Here is a 14,519-nt window from a genome sequence, read left to right as displayed (position 1 = left end):
GTTAACACGGTAACTCCCAATCTTTCATTTCTTCATGCAACAGGTCAGGCCTCTGGAACTGTCTCCCTCTGTCTGTATTTCCTGCTGCCTATGATCCTAAGTCTTTCAAACGCAGTGTGTCCAGGCATCTCAAAATGATCGGATCTTGAATTTGGCTCTATATTGTATTTTTGTTTTTCTCTTGGAGAAATCACTGTTACTGCGGGCTCATGACCCTTTGGTTCCTTTTTCCCCGCATAAAAAAAAAAAAAAAAAAAAAAAAAGGGGAGGTGAGAGGTAAAATGGTTTGGAGTGGGGGAGGAATAGAGCTCATGGCTGGTGGGAGAGAGGGCCCGGAGGGGGGTGGGGTGCAACTGGGGTAGCGGTGCGGGGTAAGTGACGAGTTGTCGACGATGGGACAGGGACAATATGATTAACAGATACACAGACATAAGGACAATCATATGTATTATTATACAGATTTATAGTGGAGTAGCAATAGGAGTAGCAGTAGTAGTACTGTGAGGGGAATTGCAGTAGACACAATGGGGAAAGGGGGAATAGTAGTGGCAGTGGCAATAATGGTATTAACAAATTCATCAGTCTTGTGCCCTAACGCTTGTTTTGTCTGGGAGTGATGATGCGAGGAATAATGTAATACAGTAGGGGTTATAGGATCAGACGACAAGAAACCCTCCAAGGGAATATGACGACTCGCAGTAAGAGGATACCGGGAAGCAAGAGTAATAAAAGAGGCAGCGACTGAAGGGAAATAATGCACGTATGAGGTGAAGCCACAGTTAAGGCTCTTGATAACAAGGCGGAGCAGGATTACCACAGCTGTGTCTTTGTTGTCTCATAATATTTTGTGTTGTTTACATCTAATTTCATCTGGTTATAGTAAATTGTTGGCGAATGCTCTCCGCTGTCCACTCACAATGTGGTTTAGTCGTCCACATAAAATAATTGCCACATTTATAAACTATCCGCACAACTACTGTGAAAATCAACATTAAATTCACAATCATTCTTTATAATAGCTATAGACAATCCAGGGATAATAACATTCACAAAAATTATGACTGCAGTTATAATGACAAGTTGCAACTTATATACAACTGGCTCTCGGTGCTTTATTTGTGTGATGAGGATCCAGAAACAGATGGAGTCAGTATCACAGGACACCATGATAACACAGTAGTCTATGTTATATGTTACAGTATGTATGTTACGAACGCATAATGTTTTGCAGGTGAATTGCATGGAAATGTTTCGAATCCAGTGTCATTAGGTTTCTCACTATTCCCCTCGTAGCTCAGTTCCAAAGTACCACTCACGGTTGTCCGTTCACCTGCCCTCTCTCTAACCCTGACTTCAACTTCCTTCCATCGAGGGGGGTACCGAAACTTTGGTTCGCGGGTGTACATAAGTCCTCTTTTTCATCACTTGTTCTTTAAGCACCATATCACAAATCAATAGTTTGTGCTGCTGCACACACTCCTCACTTCCTATAACTTTAACATCCCTCACTAACCTCCTATCGGCCCTCCTAACCAGAAAATAATCTATCTGACTGCTATTTCCCCCAGACTCATACGTAATTAATCTACTGTCTCTTTTCCTAAAATATGTGTTGCACACAATCATGTCCGTTGCCTCCCCAAACTCGAGTATCCTTTCCCCTTCTGCATTCCTTAGACCATATGCTCATCCCCCATGCACTCCTTCATAACCCTGTGCTGCTTCACCTACATGACCATTTAAGTCCCCTCCCAAAATCACTATCTCATCATCCCGCATACCACCCACTACACGTATTAAATCATCCCAAAATCTATCTTTCTCTGATTCATCCAATCGTGGCTGTGGAGCATATGCCGATATAATCACAGCTATCTTTCTTCCCAACAGAATTTTCACTACCAATATCCTATCGCTTACTCTCAAAGCATTCATAACATATTCCACCCATTTCTCCGCAACCATCACACCAACACCTCCATATCCGTCTGTCCACCCCTGCCAAAACAACTTATAGCAACAGTCCTTCCCAACAGTCTTTCTGGCTGATCCACCCCTGTACCGGACTTCCTGCCAACACGCCACATCCACCCACCTCCTACTGAATGCCTCAACGACTTCCCCTGCTCTTCCCCTCAAACTTCCCACATTCCATGAACCCACCCTCATCCCCATGGATGATTTACTGTCCTCAGGCTTGCTTTGAAACTTATTTTGTTTTGTCATCTTCAGTATTAATAAAGGGGGACAGACACAGCACAGGTCCCACTCACTGCACAGTCCCAGGTCCAGGCAATGGATCTGGGACCCCTAGCCCACCAGCTTACCAGTGGCTGTGGTAGGGGCCTCGGGGCACCCTGCCAGGACAGCTGCAGGGACACCCTCCAAGCGCGTCTTGGCACTGCAACTATCCCGCCATTATACACCCACTGATATGGCAACCTCCTGGGGCGCTACTCCCAGGTTCAGGCCCCTCTCTATTGGGCGTAAGCGGCAGCCTGGGAACCGCAATGCCCTGTACCCTCTAGCACAGGCCCAAGCCCCATCTCGCCCTGGACCCATGATCTATGCCGGCAGAACCCCCGCCACGCCTCCCCCCAGAAGTCCGCCACTAGGTAACGGGGGCGAAGTTTTCTGGCCTTATGCCCTTGGTGGCGCCAACCCCTGTAACTTAGTGGGATACGTTGTGTGAAATGTAAAGTGCATGTGGTGTAGTGCATAGATAGTTAGAGGAAATGTTTGGGAGAGTATGCTGGTCTACTCTCCATGTTACTGTCACACTGAAAAGGTCAGCAAAGGGGGATGGTTAGATAGCTAGTGAAACAGGAGCTCCAGCTCTCCCTATCACCAGCAATCCCATTCCTCTTGGGAGTACTACCCTGTTCGGCCCGTGCTACGGCCTCCTCCTGTGTGTGGATAGTTATGCCTGTGTTGTGGTATCAGGATTTCAGGGCCTTGAATGATGTGTGGGGATGTGGCCCATTAGGTATGCCATTGAGACTTAGAGTAGTTCTCGTTATTCTTAAAGTAGTTATTATTATTACTATTATTATTATTTGTGGTAGGTGGGGGCGCTGACCATCCACTCACTCGATGTAGCGCTGTTCTCGGGTGTCTGCCCTTTCCTCTCCTCCATCCTTCTTTCCTTCTATTCTCTTCTGTCTTTCTTTGCTTCATTCTTTCCTTGTCCTTCTGCCTACGGGTGACTTTACATTCCCTCTTCTGTTTTTCTTTCCTACATTCTTTCCCCTTCCTTCAGCCTGTGGGTGACTACACTGAGTGACAAGTCAAATGGTTTCCTGTGCACCAGGAAACCATTTACTATGCTGGGTTGTAACCATATAACCAAATTTTGGCACCTGGTGACTTAGTGGGTAATTGTGATGTTCCAATTGGATTGAGCCGGTGAAGGTTTATATCCAAGGGGTGCTTGGGGTTGATTGATTATGTAATGCCACTCAGGGATGAGTGAGGCTGGTCACTCTCATCATAATTGTCGGGACCAATTACCTAGCCCCGGGCTCCTATGCTCCAGATGGAGCAATGTAGGATTGGATGATGGATGGATGGATGAATTAATATTGAAAACATCTTGCATTTGGTATTGCCAAGTTATTTAACTCATGTTGTCTCCAGATGATAATGTTCTTGCTGCCAACAAGCTACTTTTGTTAATCAAGGTTTGAAAGGAAAGAACTAATGTGTAGTATATTTTCAGGTGTGTGAGTTGACTGAGCCATGGAAACCGCCTACAGAGAGGGAGCAGGGGGGGAGAAGAAAGCCAAATTAATACCAACCAGCTGCCACATAAATACCAGCCAGCTGCCTGGACAGGAAACCAGAAGTTCCCTTTCTCCTACGGTCCACCATCCTCCTCATTTGGAATAGGGAGCTGAGGGAGAAGGAAGGGGAGACTGAGGATAAGGTGGGAATGGAGAAGTATATGAGAGGGGGGGATCCGTGAAATGGCAGGAGACAGGGTTATTAAAGTACTTATTATTATTACTATTATTATTATTTGTGGTAGGTGGGAGCGCTCACCATCCACTCACTCGATGTAGAGCTGCTCTCGGGGGTCTGCCCTTTCCTCTCCTCCATCCTTCTTTCCTTCCATCCTCTTCTCTCTTTCTTTCCTTAATTCTTTCCTCATCCTTCTGCTTACAGGTGACTTTACACCCCCTCTTCTGTCTTCCTTTCCTTCATTCTTTCCCCTTCCTTCTGCCTGTGGGTGACTCTACACTGAGTGACAAGCCAAATGGTTTCCTGTACACCAGGGAAACATTTACCATGCTGGATGGTTGTATCAGTACACGGCTAGCACCAATAAATATTATGTGTTCTGCTGTTTTAGTATAACTAGACCACCGTGTTGGATCGACGACACTGTCTTTAGTACACGTCAGCTACTCGCCGTCATTGCCCGACACTTCCCACCAAAGGTCCTCTGCCACTAGAAGGTGGAAGCTGGTCTGTTATTAAGTGGTAGCGTAAGGTGACAGAAATGAGCAGATTAAATCTCTCTTTATTGGGTACAGAATAATATAACTGCGACCCGAGAGCTATGTAAGAGCGATACCACCTCCCTTTATAACTATAAAACGGCTTCTGACGCTGTATGCTTTCCAAGCTGACTAGGGCGCGGTGCTGAGGTCAGCTAAAAAGTGAGGTGCCGAGCATTTACATATACTCTGGGCTTATGCAAAAAGTAGAGATAAATGACAACTCTACTAGCACATTATACACCTCTATAAAATGGTATTAATTACATTCACATATACCAACATAGTAAATGGTTCCCCAGGACTTTACACTTACGCACTATTCAGATATCTTTTCACTTCTCCTAACCTTCATTTTATAATTGAAACAGGGTGGCCCTGATGGTCTGCCATCCACCTTCTTTCTATACCACAGCTAACAGCGAAATGATATTTGGTTGTTCATCATTCACACTTCATTACACACTGTTAATTATGACTAAACAGCTTTAAAAATTATTATGTACAATGTGATACTACAACTTCATAGGGAAAAAGATGTTGACACCAGAACATGGTAATCATATAACCAAATTTTTGTGCCTGGTGACTTAGTGGGTAATTGTGATGTTCCAGTTGGATTGAGCTGGTGAAGGTTTATATCCAAGGGGTGTTTGGAGTTTATTGCTCACGTAATGCCATTCAGGGATGAGTGAGGCTGGTCACTCTCATCTTAAATGTTAGGATCAACTTGCCTCATTGACCGATGTAGGATTGGATGATGGATGATTTATTATTATTATTATTATTATTATTATTATTATAGCCAGTTAAAGTACCTCATCTTACATGGGGGGAAAAGTGCAGGATTTTTTTTTTTCTTTTGGCTGTGACATCTTTTATTTTGCCAAAGGGACCTGTAGTATGGGGCCTTCTGCTGATGTCATATAGTTTATACTTGCTACCACCAGACTGTTTTATTCATATTAGGAGACAACCCTCTCTGTGAAGAAATTAAGTTTATCTACAACCCCGTTTCCTACTACCTATTTATCTAAACTGCTATCTTTTCATATTCAGTCTTGAGTAGTAACAAAAGCGTAACACAAGAATAATACTAGTTATTAAGAATTATGTAAATAATGCAGAACCATAGGATTGTCATGTTCTGCTGCAGTCCACAATCTTCCTTTCTGGGAATAAGGAAGTACATGAGGGACTATTACCAGGGAATTGAGCCAGACAAATGATGTCAAATGGATTTGTTCATATTTGTTCTCGTGTACTAGTAGCTGTAGTAGTTGCAACCCCAGGCCCATCAGAATATGAATTCAGTGGATGGCAGGCTGAGTTACCCTTCTGTAGTCCACCTTTCTCCTGTTGGGGGATAGGGAAGGCAATCCCCCCTTTCATCCTAGTAGTGCCACTCCAGCACCAATACATTAAGAGTTAACTTAGATCTGTATTGAACACCTCCACAGACAAAGAGTTAAATTATCAACAGAGCTGAGATTATCTCCTGGGCAAACCTGCCACATTTTCAGGGGCTGCCTGTGAAACTTGTGTTGATGTTTCCGTTGTTGCTGTGTTGGTGTTACCACTGCCGACGGGGTTAGTGATGCTGCGATGGGGTTAGTGATGCTGCGATTGATGTCGATGCTGCGATGGGGTTAGTGATCCTGCGATTGATGTCGATGCTGCAGTGGATTAGTGATGCTGCAATGGATGTCGTTGCTGTGATGGGGTTAGCGATGCAGCAATCGATGTCGATGCTGCGATGGGCGACAATGCTACATTGGGGTTGGTGCTGCAGGCTCCTTGCAACACAGTGACCTTTAACCTGTGGGGAAATTAACTGGTCAGAAGAGGTTACCCTAGGCCATCTGTCTTCAAATCTTATCTACTGCTACTACTACACCTACCACTACAACTACGGCTATTACCGCCCTTCTGAAAAGTGAGTTAGAAAATTTTTGGTTTGTCCACCTTGACTTGGCAAAGATTTGTGTCATTTACAGCCCAATCCCCAAAGCCCTGAAGCAGAGTAAGACAAGGATGGCAATACTTTCACTTTGCATCCTTTCTAAATCACTCTTAGCCAAGTTGAGATGTACAGAGTATTACAGTTGCTCCCCTACTTATGAAATTTTAATTGAGAATTCCTCACCCCATCCTTGGGTGGGAAAAGGAGGCAGAGCTGTTGATAATGATAATGCCTAATGATGAGAGCTAATGATAATGCCTGATGATGATAATTAGGATTAGTGGCAGTGGCAGCCTCAGTAGGCTAAGTAGATCTTTCCACCACTAGAGTATACAGTGCCAGTTAACTTAATCTAGGTACTCATATTACTTGCTCATTGAGAACAGCGACAATGATGATGATGCTGATGATGATAGGATAGGATGCTGCAGTGCCAGGAATCAATCCCTGGCACTATGAGGCCATGAGTTTTGTAAGAATAATACCACAAGACCTAATAAAATCTCAAGCCTGGAGGGTGGTGGAGTGACTATTGTTGACTGGTTAGTAAGATTGTTGAATGTGTGCTTTGAGAAAGGTATGGTGCCAATTGACTGGGCAAGTGCTTGTATGGTCCCGTTGTATAAAGGCATGGGTGATAAGTATGAATGTACTAGCTTTAGGGGTATAAGTCTGTTGAGTGTTGTAGGTAAGGTGTATGGTAGAGTGTTAATTATGAGAGTTAGAGAGGGTACAGAGGGAGTGATTGGTGATGAGCAGTGTGGCTTTAGGAGAGGGAGGGGATGCGTTGATGAGGTGTTTGCTGTGAGACAAATGTGTGAAAAGTATTTAGCGAAAGGTAAGGATGTGTTTTGGGCATTTATGGATTTAGAGAAAGCGTATGATAGAACTGATAGGGAGGCTTTGTGGACTGTCTTAAGATTGTATGGACTTGATGGTAGGTTACTAAAAGGGGTGAAAAGTTTTTATGTAAACAGTAGAGCGTGTGTAAGAGTGGGAAATGCTGTGAGTGAGTGATTTCCTGTGAGAGTGGGGCTACGATAGGGATGTGTGATGTCGCCTTGGTTGTTTAATATTTACATGGATGGTGTTGTAAGGGAGGTGAATGCAAGAGTTTTAGGTGGAGGTCTGAGTCTGGTGAATGTTGATGGTGGAGAGTGGAATCTGAAGCAGCTGCTGTTTGCAGATGATACTGCACTGGTGGCTGATTCAGAGGAGAGATTGAGACAGTTGGTAGAGGAGTTTGGAAGGGTGTGTGAAAGGAGGAAATTGAAAGTAAATGGGAATAAGAGTAAAGTGATGAAGTGTACGAGGTTGGTAGATGGTAGGAGGATGAATATAGTTTTGAATGGCGTGTTGCTTGAGGAGGTAGAGTGTTTTAAATATCTAGGGTCACATGTTTCTGTGGATGGAAGAATAGATGCAGAAGTGAAGTTCGGAATAAATGAAGTAGGAAAGGTGCTGGGAGGAATGAAAAAGTGTTTAGATGTCGTTCGCTTAGAATGGACGTAAAGAGAAAGGCTGTATGAGGGTGTTGTGGTACCGACTGCATTGTATGGGGCTGAAACATGGAATATGGGTGTAGCAGAGAGGAAAAGTTTGAATGTAATGGAGATGAGGTGTCTGAGGTGTATGTGTGGAGTGACGCGTATGGATCGAGTGCGGAATGATGAAGTGTGAAGGAGAACTGGAGTTGTTCGGGAGATGGCTGGTAGAGTTGAGCAGAGGGTGTTGCGATGGTTTGGGCATATGGAGAGAATGGATAATGATCGATTGGTGAAAAAGATAACTAGATCTGATGTGAGAGGTGTAAGGCTGAGAGGAAGACCACAAATAGGATGGATGGACAGTGTGAAGAGAGCGCTAGATTCAAGAGGGACGTCTGTTGAGCAAGGAAAGAGTGGCTGTGCGTGACAGAAATGGGTGGAGAGAAATTGTGAATGAATAAGTGATGACGCAGCCCTGAGGGGATATTCTCCCCATTTGGTCTGATCAGCTATTTCAGGTCAGGTGCGGGTAAGGGGATGAGTCTGTTATGATGTGGCAGGGGTAAAGCAGCTCTGCTGTCAGGGCCCTGCTGCGGATGTCACTGATTGCATTGCGCAGTTGACCCTTGTGCAGTGTGGTGCGGTGAGGATCTGTCCGTCTCTCCTCTTTGGGGCTAAGATGCGAATGAACGTCTTTTGAATGGATGAGTAAATGGGGAGTGTGTCCTCCTGTCACAGCTACCTCCCTTTCCTTGGGGGAAGCAGCCTAGGTATATAGATGGATAGATAGATAGTGTATCAGTGCCTGTGTGTATCAGTGCCTATTAGTGCCTGCGTGTATCAGTGCCTGCGTGTATTACTGTGCGTGCATGCGCTGATTAGTGCTTGTATCAGTGTTTGCGTGAATGAATATGTGCGCACTCTTTCAGCCTCTTCCATTTTGGACTGAATGAATCGTTCCATTTCCTCCACTTCCAAACCCGGCATCCTCTCACGTTTACCTCATTCAGTTGCATGCACTTACCTCTGCATCATGTTCTTTGTCTTTGCCTCCTTCTCTCTGTCTCAGTCTCTCTCTTGGTCTTTCTACCCTTCTCCTTACCTGATTTCCTCTCCTCAGTTTTCCCTGTCCTTGTAACTGATCCAATGTCTCTCTCTCTAAATCTTCCTCTGCCTGTGCCTCTGTCTCTCTGTTAGTCTCTGCTTCCGCTCTGTCTCTTTGTCTGTCTCGGCAGTTGCACTTAAGGTGAAGAGTTTTGAGATGTCATAAGTTGAATAAAATCTCGTGGTAGTTGCAATAATTAAATCTAGTAGACATCGTATTGAAGGGTTTCATTATAGTGTGGATACCGACAAGCAATTTTATTCATTTAGGAAGCAGACTTTCTTACTTGAAAGGGTGAGCTTTAGTCTTCATTTCCCCCTCATTACTGTTAGGTCATCGGATTGAAGGTTAGATGTCATAAGCTTTTGGGCCATATTATATGTGACTCTTGAGATTCCCTAACACCTTTTTTCATAGCGAATTATTTTGTATATTACACCTTGGTGTCATTCTGAAGGTTACTGATGGAAATTGTGTTTATATCAAATCAATAAACGCAACATACTAAAGAAACTTTAATGTTTAATACACATAAAACCCCCCCTCCCCCCCCCCCCCCCCCCCAAAAAAAAAAAAAAAAAAAAAAAAAAGGTGCTATGAAACCTATGTCGCTTGGCACTGCGTCGGGAGTGTTTGTAAAGATATTATTGACTGACTTTAGTAAGTGGTTTGTGAGAACTGGTATGTATGTATATGCACTTGAATGTCCACACGTACTTGCTGCTTCTATCTGTCTGTCTATCTATCTGTCTATCTATCTATCTATCATGCTATCTATTATGATTTGTAATTATAATATGGAGTCTTGACATATACACGCTACGTCTCCAATCCTGGCTGAAAGAATTAGAGGGTGTTAGTGTGGGTAGCACACACGTCTACATGTGTATTCTATTCACACGTACACACACACACACATGCTACTCTACATATTCTGTTCACACACATGGTACTCTGTATGTGTATTCTGTTAACACATACAAACACATACGCACACACACACTACCCTATGTCTGTCCTGGCCTGAGTGTAAGTGTAGTCTATTCATAAACCCACACACATAAACAACTACTCTGTGTGTCCTGGCCTTTGTGTGTATGCATGTGGATATTAGTCAAGTACACACGTTTGCACACACACACACACACACACACACACACACACACACACACACACACACACACACGTCCTGAGCCTTGTGTGTGCATGTATATTACTCAATTACACACAGCTTCAAGCGCACACGCACACGAACACACACACACACACACACACACACACACACACACACACACACACACACACACACACAAAACCACGTCCACCTCGTGCGATACTTGACTTTGGAAGGACCGAGCAACAAAAGACCGCAATGCATAAACCACTTTGACAATGCAGTAAATTTAGGCGTTTCGACAGGGACCAAGACTTTTACGAGAGAGTGAAAGAGGGAGAGAAAGACTGAAGCCAAAACGTAGGTCACAGAATCAGATGGGAGGAGGGGGTTGTGTTTATAACGTTTTCTGAATCTTATTTTAGGCCAGTCTCTCCAAACCTATCCATATTTGCTCGAACTGAACCTGGCCTATCCTCGAGTGACCTAATTCAACCTAAAATAACCCAAACTAATCTAACTTAACCTCACCTAACCCAGTCTAATTGTATTTAACCTCACTATCTCACGTAACCTCCCCATACCTAAACTAACTAATTCTGACGCAGCCTAAATGCATCTAACCCTGCCTAATCCTACCCAGTCTCACTTAACCATACCATACCCGACCTAACGAAACCCACTTAAGCCTCAAATGACCAAATCCAACCGAAACCTAACCCAGCCTAACCCAACCCAATAGAACCCAACCCAGAATATATCAAAACCGAGCTATTCTAAAGCAATCAAACCTAATCCGTCTATATCTAGTCGATCTGAACCCAACCCAACCAAAAATTATCTAATCAGACCAAACCCTGCCCAAAGTGACCTAACCTAACTTTCGGTCGCCTATAAAATCGCTATATTAGAAATTATGCTCTCTGAAAGTCTACGGGTGTAACAGTCCAAGTTTCGCCGGTTCTGTGTACAAGTAGAAGATGGTGTGTGTGTGTCTGTGTGTCTGTGTGTGTTTACAGTGTGTGAGTTGTGTTCTGTAAAGAAAAATTTATACTCTCTCTCTCTCTCTCTCTCTCTCTCTATATATATATATATATATATATATATATATATATATATATATTTACATATATATATATCTTTACTCCAGTTCAGTTTAGAAGTGCATGTGTAAGTCTGTGTCTGACCTTTTACCATATATGTCTGTTTGATTCGGAACGGCTTTATCATCTTGCCTGGTCATTGGTCATTACTTACAGCCTCGTATCTGCATAATAAACCGTGAAATATTTAATTGGCGAACCGTGGCAGGAATACGAGAGATAAAGAGGTAGGATAAGAGAAAAAGAGCAGAGAGTAAAAACAAAAAGAACAGAGTATGAGATAAAGAGTGCAAACGACTGAAACAAAACGCAGAAAGGCATGAATGGGGCCAGAAAAAGTGAAAAAAAGAAGAACGATAAAAAGAACACAGGATAACAGTAATATACGGCTTGGATAGGTAGCTCTGAGGTCTGATTAGGACTATGAGAGTGCAAGCATAAGCAGACGAGACTACGTGGTTCAGAGGCTGATGAAGGCTATGAGAAGACCATGCATGATTTGAGAGAGTTGTCATCGTATAATCAGAGAGGACGTGTACGACTCCCAATTTGGTGTGTGTCTATCTATCTATCTATTGCCAGACGCCTGAATCCCGTTTGGGGTGGCCACAGACAAATCGCCTCCAAGTCGCCCTGTCCCCGCCATTTCACTGCCCTGCTCCCAACTCACACGCCCCCCTCTCTCATATACCTCTCCACCCCATCACTCCATCTCATCCTCGGCCTCCCTCTCCCTCTTCCCCCCTCCACCTCACTCACGTACACTCTCTTCGTCAGTCTTTCACCCTCCATCCTCTCCACATAGCCAAACCACCTCAGTGTGTTCCTCATAACGCTTCCTATCACATCCACATCAAGACCACAACGCTCCTTTATATCTTCATTCGTCAGCCTGTCTCTCCACGTGACTCCACAGGCTCCTCTTAAATAACTCATTTCCACTGCTCTCACTCTTGACTTGTGTCCTTCCAACAATGTCCAAGCTTCACTTCCGTGTAATCATCAGTAAAAAGCCTTGCACGAGGGTGGTCGGAATCTAAAAACATGCTCTTGACACATCACTAATAAGAGGAGTGTAATAGATAATAAACACCGTTGCACGAGAGACAGGTGGGAGGCTTTGAAAAACATACCATCAACAGATTACCAATAGGACGTGTGTAATAGACACCCATGTAACAGAGACGAGTAAACACCCTTGCCTGAGAGGTGGGGATCTGTTAACACACCAGTTATGCTACCAATTGGGAGAGTGTAATACACAGTAAACATGTTTACTTGAGAGGAGGCGGAAAGCTTTAGAAACCTTCCAGTGATATATTAACATCCATATTAAAGAAAGCACTGAGATATCTATTAACGCTTGCCATAAAAGACTGAACCTGAGTCTGTTATCTGGCAGCCACATACGATAAGACATAAAACAAGGCATATCCAATGACTTTCAGTACAGCAACGTCTCTTCAAGCTTATTCTTACTTCAGACGATTTTATTCAACTTGGGCAACGTATCTGCTAATGAAACTTGGGCAGGATATCTGGTAAACAAGGCTGTATCTACTGCAGTTTTTCTAATTCCAGTATTTTCCACGACGCTCTTATACAATCGTCCACAGAGCGAAATAAACTGAAAACATTTGCTGTATTCCGGAAGAAGCAATCGTATCTATAAAAGGAACTGTTCTTAAGCAGTTCACCTTTAGTCACACGAAACACGAGACATACAAGCATATAAAGCTGCAGTATCACAAAGCACAAACAAAATATATAAAACAGACGAAAAACGCAGCAACAGTTACAGAAAACACATGGAGCGCGCACACACACACACACACACACACACACACACACACAACTACGTCCACCTCGTGTGATACTTGACTTTGGATGGACCGACCAACAAAAAACCGCAATGCATAAACCACTAAAGCCCTCACTCCCGTACAACAATTACGCCAAGAGAGCTTAATGCAAATTGCCTCCCTCACCTCCCCAACTCATCAACCTTCTATACAGACGGCTCTGTGAATAACAGTAAAGCAGGTGCGGCAGTCGTATGCCGAGAACACTCATTTGGCCTGCGTGTATCAGATGGAGCCTCTACACTCCAGACTGAATTAATTGCAATTCTTACCGCCATGGATGATGCCCTAGACATCAACCCAACATCCCATACAATCATCCATACAGACTCCGGCAGCGCAATACAAACGCTAAGAAAACAGGAGCCGTTTGATAACACTCATTTAATTACTGACATAATTGCCACCGCGCAAGAAATACGAGATGCTGGCGGAACTATCACAATTAATTGGATACCCAGCCATGTAGGTATCAAAGGGAATGAATTGGCAGGCCAACTAGCCAAAGAAGCCACGGAATATTCACACGTTCAGGTTGACATAACACCGAGACTCACTCAGATCAAAAGAACAATTAAAATGCAGGCAGCAACAATCAACCGCTCAGAACACGAGCATCAAATCCAGGCGGGCTCCCCTTCTGCAATATGGTATGCTGCCGCTACAAAATATGAGCCAATAAATGCTATTAACAAATTCAAAAGCAGAACACTTAAAAATATACGACGCCTCCGCCTGGGATATAAGTGTAAAGCTGATATACTCACAAATGAGGCACAACCCAGCACGTGTGAAAACTGCAACACTGATACCCCATTCCCGTTTCTCCACTATATTCTCAGCTGCCGAAACACCAATAAATTTAACAGACCTGTCAATCTCCCCAACCCAGATACACCCCGCATAAATACGGCAGCCAGCCCCGAGGAGACACTTAAACAAGCAGCTGCTGCAGTGATTGCTAATACACCCATAACAACCCTAGCAAACATCACTGCACACTTCCCCCCACCCTTTTAAAATCACTCAGTCAGGCAGCCACAACTGTCTCAGTCACCATGCCCCCTTCCATACGGTTCAGGTACCGTTAATCCCCGCTAATCCCCGCGCCTAACGGTCACCTGTTCACCTGTTCCAATATACCCTCCCACTCTAAAATCACTCGTGTGTTTGTGCCTGCATGCGCGGATGTTTTTATACATCAACGTGTGCAGGCATGTGATGCACCTGTGAGCTATATTATTTAATATTAAAAAAAAAAAAAGACCACACAAAACCACCACGGTGGTTTCTTCCCCCTCAAATACAGCCCACACAACCAACTAAGAAATCCAGTCAAAAATCCAGTGACTGGGCTAATGTAAGGCCCGGCCCTCCCTATAGGGG

General features: G+C 43.9%; 1 protein-coding gene across 1 annotated transcript; it reads left to right on the top strand.

Moving 5' to 3' along the window:
- Positions 1-13,409: 13,409 nt before the first annotated feature.
- LOC145389962 (uncharacterized) lies at positions 13,410-14,153 on the top strand. Its single transcript, XM_080265063.1, has one exon. The coding sequence runs from the start codon at positions 13,410-13,412 to the stop codon at positions 14,151-14,153; it is 744 nt and encodes a 247-aa protein (XP_080121189.1).
- Positions 14,154-14,519: the final 366 nt, after the last annotated feature.

This window comes from Coenobita brevimanus, unplaced genomic scaffold (assembly GCF_032717465.1).
Source record: "Coenobita brevimanus isolate Jiangsu-jjx unplaced genomic scaffold, ASM3271746v2 jjx.HiC_scaffold_2656, whole genome shotgun sequence".
Taxonomy (NCBI): Eukaryota; Metazoa; Arthropoda; class Malacostraca; order Decapoda; family Coenobitidae; genus Coenobita; species Coenobita brevimanus.
This window is presented reverse-complemented; position numbering and strand designations above follow the sequence as displayed.

Coding starts and splice junctions, on each gene's coding strand:
- LOC145389962 (XM_080265063.1), top strand. CDS start 13,410: ATGGATGATGCCCTAGACATCAACCCAACATCCCATACAATCATCCAT.